The 16,465-nt window shown below is 44.1% G+C and overlaps 1 protein-coding gene across 1 annotated transcript in view; it reads left to right on the top strand.

The window, feature by feature from the left end:
- Window positions 1-16,465, top strand: part of LOC115104477 (collagen alpha-1(XVIII) chain-like) — a 114,892-nt gene that overhangs the window by 58,971 nt on the left and 39,456 nt on the right. The window contains exons 6-9 of the mRNA XM_065006902.1: window positions 8,051-8,165; window positions 8,354-8,394; window positions 8,861-9,031; window positions 12,195-12,221. Of these exons, the coding sequence (XP_064862974.1) occupies window positions 8,051-8,165; window positions 8,354-8,394; window positions 8,861-9,031; window positions 12,195-12,221 (354 nt within the window). The remainder of the gene's footprint in view (window positions 1-8,050; window positions 8,166-8,353; window positions 8,395-8,860; window positions 9,032-12,194; window positions 12,222-16,465) is intronic.

Raw genomic sequence — 16,465 nt, 5'->3', positions numbered from 1 at the left:
GGAGACGTGAAGATATTCCGTTTCCTCCAGCCAGGTTCTCCTATCTGAGAAACGCTCAACCTGATCTGGTCTGACCAGGTTCTCCTATCTGAGAAACGCTCAACCTGATCTGGTCTGACCAGGTTCTCCTATCTGAGAAACGCTCAACCTGATCTGGTCTGACCAGGTTCTCCTATCTGAGAAACGCTCAACCTGATCTGGTCTTACCAGGTTCTCCTATCTGAGAAACGCTCAACCTGATCTGGTCTGACCAGGTTCTCCTATCTGAGAAACGCTGTTAGTTCAACCTGATCTGGTCTGACCAGGTTCTCCTATCTGAGAAACGCTCAACCTGATCTGGTCTGACCTTGGACCATGTCTGAGAGGAAAGCATATATCCTCTTCTGAATAGTTAACTGCTTTCTGACACATTGAAGGATCTTTAGACAACAACACATAGGTTTTTCCACTGTAACTGGCAGAGGACTTAGTTACATTAGTACCTTTTATTAGTTGTGTAAACTGAGCCATATATCAAGAGTCTGGAAGCAGCAGTTGTGATGTGTGCCCAACCACTCCTCTTCTTCCTCCCCCTGCCCAACCACTCCTCTTCTTCCTCCCCCTGCCCACCACTCCTCTTCTTCCTCCCGCTGCCCAACCACTCCTCTTCTTCCTCCCCCTGCCCATTTGGAGAGAGATGTCTTGGTATTACATTTCATGCCTCAAAAGTGATCTAACGTTGACATATCCCATGCTATTTGTGGAGATCCTGCATTATTTACAAGGATGGCACCAGACTAAAACTGCAGGACTCAATCCCAGATATAAGCAAGATTGGCACCATAACTGTCTCTTGAACACTGCCTTCCATCTTCCTTCAACTGTCACATGGACACCAAGCACACTGCTTAAAATCAAAACAGCTGCTGATGCTTGGCTGAGTTGTCCTTCCAGTTTCCCTTGAGCTTTTCTCTCCCATTACCAGGGATTGGATATCATCTGAAAAGACTGTGATGAGATAAAGTGTTTCAGTGGGAGAGACCACACAGTGTGCACATTTGGGGCTTTGTCCTAACACTACACAGCTGTGTTGTGTCTTTGGCTATGCCAGATTAAGTGATATGACATGCTATTCTATAATATTACCTGATTGAACTAATCATGTAAATGTAATTAACTAGAAAGTCGGGCAAAACATTTTTTTTATAGAGCTGTTATCTTCCGAATAAACTCTTAAATACCTGGTCATCTTTTACATCAATAGCAGTCAATTATTAATCGTCACCTTATTCAGTCTCATCTGAACAATCGTAGAATTCTTGTTTATCTTCACGAACCCTGGCTAACAAGTTGAATCAGCAATACAAAATGTGGCTTATTTATTTACTAAATACCTAAACAATCACACAGGATTACATCAACACAGGATGGGTCATACAATGACTACTAATTATGTCATAAAAGAAAACGTCCCTGGTGGACGGAACCGATATGACGGCTGGTTACACAAAGAAAGGGGGTTGAGTTTTGAATGAAAGTGTGGGAAGACTGAGGAACAAAGGAATTTGGTCTCTGATCGGACTTTGTAAAGCTATGCTATCGTAAATACAGAATCTTATGCATTCTAAATAACCACCCATTTGGAAAAGGAAAATGCAAGAAATATTTACTCTGAGGCGTGCTTCAATAGGTTAGTCATAGATGGAAGGCCGTGTTGCCCAACAGAGATTTTCCTGTCCTCTGAAGAATGTCTGGTGGTAGAGTGGATACGTTGTAGTACTGTCGTCGTGTGTTAGAAGAGATACTTTGTCCGTCCTTTCCTAGCCCACATTTACAGCTGCTGCTGCTCACTCAACCCTTAGTAGGTATCACTTCTTTAGTGAATAAGAGTTCAAAGTTCATACCAAGTTGCCATACTTTAAGCTCACGCTGACGTTGGCTTAGTTGTGTAGTTTGATATTAGCCCTTTTAACGTATGGACCATCGTCATCACGTCCTCGGGAACACAAATGTTAATTTCGTTAACACGGGCTTATGTAGTGGGGAGAGAAGGGCGTGTTTCATAATTTAAAACCAATGTCTGTTCACTTGGGCGGGGCCACTGAGTTGAGCCTAGTTCACTTATGAAAACCAATTCTCTCATTTAGAAGCTAAAATTACATTTCATCTTTTCAGAAATAGTTTCATAGTTAAACATTTAAATTGCACAACAATTCCATGTGAATATCAAAACTAGAATGTGTAGACTTTCCAAGATAGAGTTTATGTCATCCTATCATCAGTAATAATGTCTCAGATGACAACTGATCTGATATCATATTCTTTAAGTACCAACGCATATTTTTTAACTAGTTGGATTACTGAAATATGGTTCTGCCCCCACCCTTTTATGTTACCAGACTCTCTATGTTAACAAAGGGCTTTCCAAGGGCTTTCCAAGAGTCACTCTGTAGATTAGAGAGAGAGGAAAGGTATTTATCGGGGTCATAAACCTCACCAAATGGCCAACGTCATGACAGCTGATTAAAATAATCAAAGCTTGTTGCTGAGTTGGTTATCTTAGTCAGCTGTGTAGTGCTAGGGCCAAAACACAAAACGTGCACCCAGGAGGGGGGAGGACCCAGGACAGAGTTTTGGGAAACGCTGAGTTTGGCTACACACTCAGGGTTACTACTTATCTCTTTCTCTCGCTCACCTTCTCTCTCGCTCACCCTCTCTCTCTCACCCTCTCTTCCACTCTCTCTCACCCTCTCCCTCTCTCTCTTTTGTTCTCACTCTCGCCCTCTCGCTCTCTCGCTCTCTTGCCCTCTCCCTCTTCCACTCTCTCTCCCTCTCTCTCTTCCACTCTCTTCCACTCTCTCTCGCCCTCTCTCTCTTCCACTCTCTCCCTCTTGCCCTCTCCCCATTCCACTCTCTCTCCCTCTCTTCCTCTCTCACCCTCTCTCTCTTCCACTCTCTCCCTCTTGTCCTCTCTCTCTTCCACTCTCTTGCTCTCTCTCTTCCACTCTGTCTTGCTCTCTCTCTTCCACTCTCTCTCCCTCTCTCTCTTCCACTCTCTCCCTCTCTCTCTTCCACTCTCTCTCCCTCTCTCTTCTTCCTCTCTCTCTCTCCTCTCTCTCTTCCCTCTCTCTCCCTCTCTCTCTTTCACTCTGTCTCCCTCTCTCTCTTTCACTCTGTCTTGCTCTCTCTCTCCTCTCTCTCTTCCACTCTTTCGCCCCCTCTCTCTTCCACTCTCTGTCCCTCTCTCTCGCCCTCTCTCTCTTCCACTCTCTCTTGCTCTCTCTCTTCCACTCTCTCTCCCACTCTCTTCCACTCTCTCTCCCTCTCTCTCTTCCACTCTCTCTCCCTCTCTCTCTTCCACTCTCTCTCCCTCTCTCTCTTCCACTCTCTCTTGCTCTCTCTCTTTCACTCTGTCTTGCTCTCTCTCTCGCCCTCTCTCTCTTCCACTCTCTCTCGCTCTCTCTCCCTCTCTTTCGCCCCCTCTCTCTTCCACTCTCTGTCCCTCTCTCTCTCTTCCACTCTCTGTCCCTCTCTCTCTCACCCTCTCTCGCTCAGTATCCAGCTGTATGATCGTTTAACTGTTATTGCTTAGATTTAATCCAGGTGCTCCGAATCAAAGCTGAACCCTCAAAGGAAGCCTCTTTCTCTAAAAGCTCTGTTTTGTGAATTTGATCAAAAGGAATACATACTGTTTTTCATTGTCCAAGGTGACGAAGGTCATATTTAATGAATAGTAAAAGTTCAACAACCATGAAAACTCTGAGATCTGTGTTTTAAAAAAATCTGTTCTGATCAAATCTGTGACCATTAGCCTAATTGTATGTTCGTGGTCTACTCTGTCGTCATCCTTACTTTTCCTTGAGGCTGTTCCTACTCCCAGCTTGTTTGTGTCCTCTGTTGTAGCTGGCGTTGGGGTAGACTCAGGAAGGGTGATTTGACTGCTAAACCTCTCTGTTCCAGGATGGCTTCCACATTCACCATTAGGGAGAAAACAAACAGACCCTAAATCAGTGATTTGGACAACTACCCCACAACCCACACACCCTGGGTATTAGGATGAGGTCCAAATCACTGATTTAGGGTCTGTTTGTTTTCTCCCTAATGGTGAAAGTTAGGATTTGGGGAGGGAAAACGGATCCTAGATCTGTATACCAGGGAAGCTTAATCTGGGAGCAGGGGATGTGTTGAGGCAGGGGATGATTTAGGGCCATTCCCAGTGTGTTTGTGGATCTGGTCCCAGCCTCTTCCTGCGTAGCTGGTTTAGCACTTCTGCTAGTCTGTCAACACACACACACACACACACACACACACACACACACACACACACACACACACACACACACACACACACACACCTCTGGACATACTAACAGTGCATTTGTATTCAGTATTCAGACCCCTTCCCTTTTTCCACATGTTGTTACGTTACAGCCTTATTCTAAAATTAATTTAAAAAAAAATTCCCCTCATCAATCTACATACTATACCCCATAAACTGATTTTTAGAAATGTTAGCAAATGTATATATATATAAAAAAGAGAAATACATTATTTACATAAGTGTTCAGACCCTTTGCTATGAGACTCAAAATTGAGCTCCGGTGCATCCTGATTCCATTGATCATCCTTGAGATGTTTAAATTCAATTGCTTGGAGATGATTTGGAAAGGCACACACCTGTCTATATAAGGTCCCACAGTTGACAGTAAAGGTCAGAGCAAAAACCAAGCCATGCCGTCGAAGGAATTGTCCGTAGAGCTCAGAGACAGGATTGTGTCGAGGCACAGGTCTGGGGAAGGGTACCAAAACATTTCTCCAGCGTTGAAGGTCCCCAAGAACACATTGACCTCCATCATTCTTAAATTAAAGAAGTTTGGAACCACCAAGACTCTTCTTAGAGCTGGCCGCCCCGGAAAAACTGAGCAATCGGGGGAGAAGGGCCTTGGCCAGGGAGGTGACCAAGAACCCGATGGTCACTCTGATAGAGCTCCAGAGTTCTTCTGTAGAGAAGGGAGACCCTCCCAGAAGGACAACCATCTCTGCAGCACTCCATCAATCAGGCCTTCATGGTAGAGAGTCCAGGGGGAAGCCACTCCTCAGTAAAAGGCACTTGACAGCCCGCTTGGAGTTTGCCAAAAGGCACTTAAAGGGCATTCAGACCATGAGAAACAAGATTCTCTGGTACTTACTTCCATGGACATACTTATCTGAAAACCTACCTGAATACGTATTTGAATACTTACCTGAACATAATTACCCGAATACTTACTTTGACACACTTACCTGAACACACTTACCTGCATTGCTTGCTGTTTGGGGTTTTAGGCTGGGTTTCTGTACAGCACTTTGAGATATCAGCTGATGTACGAAGGGCTATATAAATACATTTGATTTGATTTGACTTACTTGGACACACTTACCTGAACACACTTACCTGGACATAGAGTATTTCCCTGAATATTTACCTTGACATACCTGAGTAAATACATGACATACATAATATGCTAAATTGTGTAAATTACCTCCAGTTTGCTGGCCATCTGCCTTTGAAGCCTCTGCACATCAGCTTCCATCCTCTGGGTCTGCATCTGCATGTGCTTCAGGATATCCATCTGCGTGTGCTTCAGGATATCCATCTGCGTGTGCTTCAGGGTATCCATCTGTGTGTTCTTCAGGATATCCATCTGCGTGTGCTTCAGGATATCCATCTGCGTGTGCTTCAGGATATCCATCTGCGTGTGCTTCAGGATATCCATCTGCGTGTTCTTCAGGATATCCATCTGCGTGTGCTTCAGGATATCCATCGGTGTGTTCTTCAGGATATCCATCTGCGTGCGCTTCAGGATATCCATCTGCGTGCGCTTCAGGATATCCATCTGCGTGTGCTTCAGGATATCCATCTGCGTGTTCTTCAGGATATCCATCTGCGTGTTCTTCAGGATATTCTTGTTAGCCAGTTTCTTGTTGAGGACTTCCAGCCTTCTCAATGTGGCATTGTATTCTATCCACACACCTGAACGTCTGAACCATCTTGTCTCTCATGCTTTTCCCAGAGCTTCTTTCTGTCCTGAAACTCATTAAGCAAATATCCACATTCAGAGCATCCTTCTTTTCAACCACAGTCCTGTAATTCTCTCTCGTGATATCAGGTAGCCTAGCAGTTAGAGAGGCGAGCCACTTCGAATCCCGGGTCCAATGGGGAAAAATCTGCTGGGATCAAACAACCGGAGTCTTGCTGGAATCAAAGCCTAGATGACACTGCCTGCCGTTGTGCCCTTGAGCATGGCACTTAACCCCGCAAAACAACAGCTCCCGGGGCGCCTCTCCAAACCTCTATATGTATGTGTATGTCCTGTATGGGTGTCTTTCGGAGGGGTTGGGTTTAAAAGTGGAAGTCAACTGTTGATTGGACCTTGTGTGCAATTGACCAATAAAGTGACGTTAATCTTAATGGGAATGAATCCGCAACAGATCTGTAAAACTCCTGCAGAGACATGAGAGATCAACTACATCAAAACCATACTCACTTTCGCTCTTATCTCTGCTAATGGTGAAGAATCACGTGCTCAAACTTTCCAATGGTGTCGATGGCAAACATTATCAAGAATCTCAAGATTCTGAACCAAAGGCGGCAGGGTAGCCTAGTGGTTAGAGTGGAGGGGCGGCAGGGTAGCCTAGTGGTTAGAGTGGAGGGGCGGCAGGGTAGCCTAGTGGTTAGAGTGGAGGGGCGGCAGGGTAGCCTAGTGGTTAGAGTGGAGGGGCGGCAGGGTAGCCTAGTGGTTAGAGTGGAGGGGCGGCAGGGTAGCCTAGTGGTTAGAGTGGAGGGGCGGCAGGGTAGCCTAGTGGTTAGAGTGGAGGGGAGGCAGGGTAGCCTAGTGGTTAGAGTGGAGGGGCGGCAGGGTAGCCTAGTGGTTAGAGTGGAGGGGCGGCAGGGTAGCCTAGTGGTTAGAGTGGAGGGGCGGCAGGGTAGCCTAGTGGTTAGAGTGGAGGGGCGGCAGGGTAGCCTAGTGGTTAGAGTGGAGGGCGGCAGGGTAGCCTAGTGGTTAGAGTGGAGGGCGGCAGGGTAGCCTAGTGGTTAGAGTGGAGGGGCGGCAGGGTAGCCTAGTGGTTAGAGTGGAGGGGCGGCAGGGTAGCCTAGTGGTTAGAGTGGAGGGGCGGCAGGGTAGCCTAGTGGTTAGAGTGGAGGGGCGGCAGGGTAGCCTAGTGGTTAGAGTGGAGGGGTGGCAGGGTAGCCTAGTGGTTAGAGCGTTGGACTAGTAACCGTAAGGTTGCAAGTTCGAATCCCCGAGCTGACAAGGTACAAATCTGTCATTCTGCCCCTGAACAGTTAGTTAACCCACTGTTCCTAGGCCGTCATTGAAAATAAGAATTTGTTCTTAACTGACTTGCCGAGTTAAATAAAGGTAAAATAAAACATTCTAAAAGAATCTGAACCATCTGAAGCCCAGTGAGGACTGAAAGTACCTTCAGAATATGGCCACAAGTAATCATGGCAACAAATTAACCAAACATCAGTTTTTTGGGCGACCCGACCAACTTCACATAGAAATGTGTGTTATAGATATGTCATTCTCATTGAAAGCAAGTTCAATGATCTGTTCTATTATCTCTATTTCTATGCTTCTCGTTCTTAAGTTACATTTTTGCATCTTTTACTTTCGGTTTTGTACACCAGATTCAAAAAGCTGAAAATACAATACTTTTGGTCATGGAAAATATATTTCACAGTGGTTTAGATGGTACACTGATTCTTCACACTATACTTGTGCGTTTTGTCACATAAACTGAAATTAGGCAAACTATTAGAATTTTAGCAACCAGGAAATGGCAGAGCGATTTCTGCATAGTGCACATTTAATTGAATTCCATTGGATGACCTAGTTAAGCTTTCTTGACTCATGCTCAGCTGCATATAACCACAGGGCGGCAACAAAGCCCATCTTGCAGAACTTGGCAAACCTGGCTATAGCTCTATGTTCAAAGGATGCATCCTTTTAAATCTGACCCCCCCCCCCCCCCCCTCTCTTCCTCTCTCTCTGCTACCTCCCCCTACCTCCGCATACCCTCTCAGCCAGAGGAACCATGGGGCACCCCTGTGCGCGCCCCTCCCACCGAGGCATCGCCCAGTGACGATGAGGATGCTGATGAGATCTCAGGTCAGGACGTGGAGCTGAAAGTAGAGAGAGGTGAGAGATTTGAGGGAGAGCGAGAGACATGGAGGTAGACTGTACATAACACTGCATGAATATATTATTAATATTATTATTATTATAATCCCTTGTGGTGTTGAAATAAAGAGCCACTAGGGGGCGATAAAACCTGGTAAGACACAGAGCCATATACATGTGTATTGAGATTGTATCTTTGGCCACAGGACCAAGTCGGACTGCGGATGCAGACTACAGACCAAGCAGTGTAAGTATGAGTTGTTGACAGATTTAAGAGAATGCAACTGAAGACCGATAATGTGTTACCTGCCCTATAGTAATGATGTGTATAAACCCTGGATTGATGATGCTACTAATACTTGTCTAAAATTAATGTAGACAAGGGTAGGGTCTCTCTGCTGAAGGAAGAGTTGCAGGTCACAAAATATAATTTAAAAGTCTGCATTAAGGTGTCTGTAATAGAATATACTTGTCTAAAACGAATATAGACATTAATAAATGCATTTCTATATCTTCCAACATCTGTTTTACACTGGAGGAGGAGTAACAAGATGGCTGTGCAGTGGCTTCCAAACTGAGGCCCCTGTCAGTCATCTAGGGTTAATACATATCATGGATAGTACCTGACCAGCCATCAAACAAATCATTGGTTGCCAATATACCACACTACCACACTTAATGTTCTCATGGTGTGACTCTCTCTCTCTCTCCAGGTGACTTTCAGTCAGAAAGGAGAGCAAGGAGATCCAGGGCCAGCCGGCCCCCCTGGGCCCCCTGGCCCACACAGTCTCTTTAGCAAAGGCTTCTCTCAGGGATTGCCAGGACCCAGGGGCCCCCAGGGGCCCCCAGGACCAGCAGGAACACCCGGTAACGACGGCCAGCCAGTAAGAACCTGTTTGTTACCACAACATCCCCTCCCCTTCACCCCCTATTGTTCATGTTGATCAGCACTGTATTGTAATTGCAAATCACAGTTGTATCTGGTTCCGGCCGATTCATTCGTTCACTCTGACTCCTAGACATTTGTGTGGTTTGTCTCGGCAGGCGTATTTCTCACCAAAATAGTTCAGTTCCATTGGTGTTCTCTCTCTTTAATTCTGCTATTGACTCCTTTTAATGGCCCATTTAGGTGGCTTCATGCCCACAGCCAGTGGCCACGATGACGGCTGTATTGTTACCTCATTCAGTGGTTTAGAATAGCAGTTTTTTATGTGCGTTTTTTGGGGTCAGAAATCGTTTTTATACAATACCAGTCAACAGTTTGGACACCTACTTATTCATGGGTTTTTCTTTATTTGTGCTATTTTCTACATTGTAGAATAATAGTGAAGACATCAAAACTATGAAATAACACAATATGGAATCATGTAGTAACCAAAAAAGTGTTAAACAAATTTAAAAAATGTTTAAAAAAGATAAACCACCTGGTATTGACAACTTAAATGGAAAGCTAATGAGGATGGTAGCTGACTTCCTATTTGTCATCATTTTAATCCGTCTGGAGGAAAATGTTTTTCTTCTGACCTGGAGTGAAGCCAAAGTCATTCCGTTACCCAAGAATGGTAAAGCACCCTTTACTGGTTCTAACAGCCAACCAATCAGCTTGCTGCCGACACATAGCAAAGTTTTGCAAAAAAAATAGTTTGACCAGATACAATTCTAATTCTCTGTAAACAAATGAACAACAGACTTTCAGCATGCTTATAGAGAAGGGCACTCAACATGTACTGCACTGACACAAATGACTGATGATTGTTTGAAAGAAATTGAAAATAAGTAGATTGTGGGAGCTGTACACATATGGAATCATGTAGTAACCAAAGAAGTGTTAAACAAATCCAAATATATTTGAGATTTGAGATTCTTCAAAGTAGCCAACCTTGGCCTTGATGACAGCTTTGCATACTCTTGGCATTCTTTCAACCAGCTTCACTTGGAATGCTTTTCCAACATTCTTGAAGGAGTTCCACATATGCTGAGCACTTGTTACTCTGCGGTCCAACTCATCCCAAACCATCGCAATTGGATTGAAGTTGAGTGATTGTGGAGACCAGGTGATTGTGGAGACCAGGTGATTGTGGAAGTCAGGTGATTGTGGAGACCAGGTGATTGTGGAGGTCAGGTGATTGTGGAGACCAGGTGATTGTGGAGACCAGGTGATTGTGGAAACCAGGTGATTGTGGAGGTCAGGTGATTGTGGAGGTCAGGTGATTGTGGAGACCAGGTGATTGTGGAGACCAGGTGATTGTGGAGACCAGGTGATTGTGGAGGTCAGGTGATTGTGGAGACCAGGTGATTGTGGAGACCAGGTGATTGTGGAGACCAGTGATTGTGGAGGTCAGGTGATTGTGGAGACCAGGTCATCTGAAGCAGCACGTCTCCATCACTTTCCTTCTTGGTCAAACAGCCCTTACACAGCCTGGAGGTGTGTTGGGTCATTGTCCTGTTGAAAAGCAAATGATAGTCCCACTAAGCGCAAACCAGGTGGCATGGCGTATCGCTGCAGAATGCTGTGGTAGCCATGCTGGTTAAGTGTGACTTGAATTCCCACACCATCACACCTCCTCCTCCATGCTTCACGGTGGAAACCACATGCAGAGATGATCCGTTCACCTACTCTATGTCTCACAAAGACACGGTAGTTGGAAATAACCATCTCAAATTTGGCCTCATCAGACCAAAGGACAGATTTCCACCATTCTAATGTACATTGCTCGTGTTTTTTTTGGCCCAGGCAAGTCTCTTCTTCTTATTGGTATCCTTTAGTAGTGGTTTCTTTGCAGCAATTCCACCATTGTCATCTACAAGACCCTGCTAGGTAAAGTCCCCCCTTATCTCAGCAGCACCCACCTTTAGCACGCGCTCCAGCAGGTATATCTCTCTGGTCACCCCCAAAACCAATTATTCCTTTGGCCACCTCTCCTTCCAGTTCTCTGCTGCCAATGACTGGAACGAACTACAAAAATCTCTGAAACTGGAAACACTTATCTCCCTCACTAGCTTTAAGCACCAACTGTCAGAGCAGCTCACAGATTACTGCACCTGTACATAGCCCATCTATAATTTAGCCCAAACAACTACCTCTTTCCCTAATGCATTTATTTATTTTGCTCCTTTGCACCCCATTATTTCTATCTCTACTTTGCACATTCTTCTACTGCAAATTCTTTAACCATTCCGGTGTTTTACTTGCTATATTCTATTTACTCCGCCACCATGGCCTTTTTTTGCCTTTACCTCCCTTATCTCACCTCACTCACATTGTATATAGACTTATTCTTCTACTGTATTATTGACTGTATGTTTGTTTTACTCCATGTGTAACTCTGTGTTGTTGTATGTGTTGAACTGCTTTGCTTTATCTTGGCCAGGTCGCAATTGTAAATTGTTTTTGCTTGTTTGAGCTGTTCTTGCCATAATACGGATTTGGTATTTTACCAAATAGGTCTATCGTCTGTATACCACCCTTACCTTTTCACAACACAACTGATTGGCTCAAACAAATTGAGGAAATGTACTTTTAACAAGGCACACCTGTTATTTGAAATGCATTCCAGGTGACTACCTCATGAAGCTGGTTGAGAGTATGAAAAGCTGTCATCAAGGCAAAGGGTGGCTACTTTAAAGAATCTCAAATCTAAAACACTTTTTTGGTTACTATATGATTCCATATGTGTTATTTCATAGTTTTGATGTCTTCACTATTATTCTATAATGTAGAGAATAGTAAAAAATAAAGGAAAACCCTTGAATGAGTAGGTATTGTTTAAACTTTTGACACGGTACTGTACAGTGTTTAATTGCGATATTGTAATTACTTCGCCACCATGGCCTATTTATTGCCTTACCTCATTTATCTTACCTCATTTGCACTCACTGTATTATTGACTGTATGTTTGTTTAATCCATGTGTAACTCTGTGTTGTTATATGTGTCGAACTTCTTTGCTTTATCTTGGCCAGGTCGCAGTTGTGAGAACTTGTTCTCAACTGGCCTACCTGGTTAAATAAATAAAAAAGAATAATGTATATGTTTTGTGTTCTCTAGGGCATTGGAGGGATAGACGGAAACCCTGTGAGTATTCTTCATGCGTGTCATTGTTCATTGTGGCTTATCTTTCATTCCTTAGGACTGAGATCACTATAGGCCTACTGCATTGTGGGACTTATAGTTTTATTCAATTGCTAACAAGCATCGGTCAATTTTGAAGCCTCTTTTTCAAAACTCTTTACAGTCTGCATTACCAACATGCATCTTTGCCAAACAGTTAATCTCACCTCCAAAACTCACTCAAACAACCAAAACACTTCATACATATCTCAAAATAAGCTCGTTCGACCATAACACTGGCAACAGTTCTCACTCAGAAAGAATACATTGTCACTCACAACGCTCTGACCTGAAAAACACTAACAGTGAGCATTACATACAGTGGGGAAAACAAGTTTTTGATACACTGCCGATTTTGAAGGTTTTCCTACTTACAAAGCACGTAGAGGTCTGTAATTTGTATCATAGGTACACTTCAACTGTGAGAGACGGAATCTAAAACAAGAATCCAGAAAATCACATTGTATGATTTTTAAGTAATTAATTTGCATCTTTATTGCATGACATAAGTATTTGATTACCTACTAACCAGTAAGAATTTCGGCTCTCACAGACCTGTTCGTTTTTCTTTAAGAAGCCCTCCTGTTCTCCACTCATTACCTGTATTAACTGCACCTGTTTGAACTCGTTACCTGTATTAAAGACACCTGTCCACACACTCAATCAAACAGACTCCTACCTCTCCACAATGGCCAAGACCAGAGAGCTGTGTAATGACATCAGGGATAAAATTGTAGACCTGCACAAGGATGGGATGGGCTACAGGACAATAGGCAAGCAGCTTGGTGAGAAGGCAACAACTGTTGGCGCAATTATTAGAAAATGGAAGAAGTTCAAGAATACAGTCAATCACCCTCGGTCTGGGGCTCATGCAAGATCTCACCTCGTGGGACATCAATGATCATGAGGAAGGTGAGGGATCAGCCCAGAACTACACGGCAAGACCTGGTTAATGACCTGAAGAGAGCTGGGGCCACAGTCTCAAAGAAAACCATTAGTAACACACTACGCCGTCATGGATTAAAATCCTGCAGCGCACGCAAGGTCCCCCTGCTCAAGCCAGCACATGTCCAGGCCCGTCTGAAGTTTGCCAATGACCATCTGGATGATCCAGAGGAGGAATGGGAGAAGGTCATGTGGTCTGATGAGACAAAAATAGAGCTTTTTGGTCTAAACTCCACTCGCCGTGTTTGGAGGAAGAAGAAGGATGAGTACAACCCCAAGAACACCATCCCAATCGTGAAGGAAGCATGCAGGTGGAAACATCATTCTTTGGGGATGCTTTTCTGCAAAGGGGACAGGACGACTGCACCGTATTGAGGGGAGGATGGATGGGGCCATGTATCGCGAGATCTTGGCCAACAACATCCTTCCCTCAGTAAGAGCATTGAAGATGGGTCGTGGCTGGGTCTTCCAGCATGACAACGACCCGAAACACACAGCCAGGGCAATTTAGGAGTGGCTCCGTAAGAAGCATCTCAAGGTCCTGGAGTGGCCTAGCCAGTCTCCAGACCTGAACCCAATAGAAAATCTTTGGAGGGAGTTGAAAGTCCATATTGCCCAGCGAAACCTGAAGGATCTGAAGAAGGTCTGTATGGAGGAATGGGCCAAAATCCCTGCTGCAGTGTGTGCAAACCTGGTCAAGAACTACAGGAAATGTATGAAATCTGTAATTGCAAACAAAGGTTTCTGTACCAAATATTAAGTTCTGCTTTTCTGATGTATCAAATACTTATGTCATGCAATAAAATGCAAATTAATGACTTAAAAATCATACAATGTGATTTTCTGGGTTTTTGTTTTAGATTCAGTCTCTCACAGTTGAAGTGTACCTATGATAGAAATTACAGACCTCTACATGCTTTGTAAGTAGGAAAACCTGCAAAATCGGCAGTGTATCAAATACTTGTTCTCCCCACTGTACATTATTAACTTTTCTCTTTGAAGTTTGAATGATTTGTTCACATAAATCAGTATTTCATTATAGAATAAGAATGACACCTTTTCACTTTATTGACTGTACTAAAGTATATGTTACAAGAATGAATCAGAACTGCAGCAATTTGCTTCAATAGCCTTTATTTTACTTGTGAAAAATGTAAAGTTGAAACAAATTCCTGAAATTCCAAGAATAATAATAATTTACAACATCAACATGTATAATCACTCATACTGTACAGTACTGTGAGGGTTCTGGTTCTCATCAACATGTATAGTATAATCACTCATACTGTACAGTACTATGAGGGTTCTAGTTCTCATCAACATGTATAGTATAATCACTCATACTGTACAGTACTGTGAGGGTTCTAGTTCTCATCAACATGTATAGTATAATCACTCATACTGTACAGTACTGTGAGGGTTCTAGTTCTCATCAACATGTATAGTATAATCACTCATACTGTACAGTACTGTGAGGGTTCTAGTTCTCATCAACATGTATAGTATAATCACTCATACTGTACAGTACTGTGAGGGTTCTAGTTCTCTCTCTCTCTTCTGCATTTGGCCACAAGTTCTCATCAACATCACATCTCATGTCTTCTCTAGCAATGCATCTTGGAAAGTATATTCTGGAATGTCTAATCCAACCCTGCCAGTCTTCAGGAGAAGTGTCTCCACACCCCCTGCATTCATAGCATCCAGTAAGGACATCTGGTCATGTGAATGGTGGTCATAAACCTTCCACCTCCACGCAGAGAAAAACTCCTCTATGGGGTTTAGGAAGGGGGAGTATGGAGGCAGGAATAGTACTGACATCCTGGGATGTGCAGCAAACCAGTCTGACTGCAGCAGAGTGGTGGAATGCCAGATGATCCCACACAACAACGAAGGCAGTGCAGCAGAGTGGTGGAATGCCACATGATCCCACACAACAACGAAGGCAGTGCAGCAGAGTGGTGGAATGCCACATGATCCCACACAACAACGAAGGCAGTGCAGCAGAGTGGTGGAATGCCACATGATCCCACACAACAACGAAGGCAGTGCAGCAGAGTGGTGGAATGCCACATGATCCCACACAACAACGAAGGCAGTGCAGCAGAGTGGTGGAATGCCACATGATCCCACACAACAATGAAGGCAGTGCAGCAGAGTGGTGGAATGCCACATTATCCCACACAACAACGAAGGCAGTGCAGCAGAGTGGTGGAATGCCACATGATCCCACACAACAACGAAGGTAGGGGAGTTTCTTGCCCCTCTCCTCCGCTGGCACAAGTCGATTATGCAGGTCCTCCAGAAAATAAATGATCCTCTCTGTATTGTCGGGGCCAATGAGTGGTTTGTGTAACAGCAAACCATCATTGGACAGTTCTGCACACATTGATGTTAGCTCCTCTCTGGCCCGGGACATCCACGGTTGCTCTCTGTCCAATCACATTTCTTCTCCTGTGGCGTGTTTTTTTGCCAGGTTAAATCCAGCTTCATCCACAAAGTATGCAGTTTGCCTGGCTTCCATCTCCATGACTCTCTAAAACACAGTTTCACAGTACTTTACATTATGCATAGATGTGTATGTAGCCTGTTGGGTTATTAAACAGACATCTTACCTGGACATGTTGATACCAGAGTTCTTTCACACGTTCACCGTTTCTCTCAATGGGTACAACTGTTTCATCCTTATTTTAAGTTTCTCTAGGACTCAACTGTCGTGCTGATCGTATTCACATTCCCAACAGTGATCTTGTCGTTGAGCTGATCGTATTCACATTCCCAACAGGGATATTGTCGTTGAGCTGATCGTATTCACATTCCCAACAGGGATATTGTCGTTGAGCTGATCGTATTCACATTCCCAACAGGGATATTGTTGTTGAGCTGACCGTATTCACATTCCCAACAGTGATATTATTCATATTCAGGGATATTGTCCTTGAGCTGATCGTATTCACATTCCCAACAGTGATATTGTCGTTGAGCTGTATTCACATTCCCAACAGGGATATTGTATTCACATTCCCAACAGGGATATTGTAGTTGAGCAGGGATATTGTCGTTGAGCTGACCGTATTCACATTCCCAACAGTGATATTGTCGTTGTGCTGACCGTATTCACATTCCCAACAGTTATATTGTCGTAGCATTCCCAACAGTGTATTCACATTCACATTCCCAACAGGGATCTTGTCGTATTCACATTCCCAACAGTGATATTGTCGTTGTGCTGATCGTATTCACATTCCCAACAGGGATATTGTCTG

The sequence above is a fragment of the Oncorhynchus nerka genome, linkage group LG22 (genome assembly GCF_034236695.1).
Source record: "Oncorhynchus nerka isolate Pitt River linkage group LG22, Oner_Uvic_2.0, whole genome shotgun sequence".
Taxonomy (NCBI): domain Eukaryota; kingdom Metazoa; phylum Chordata; class Actinopteri; order Salmoniformes; family Salmonidae; genus Oncorhynchus; species Oncorhynchus nerka.
The sequence above is the reverse complement of the archived record's forward strand: the minus strand, read 5'-3'. Positions and strand labels throughout refer to the sequence as shown.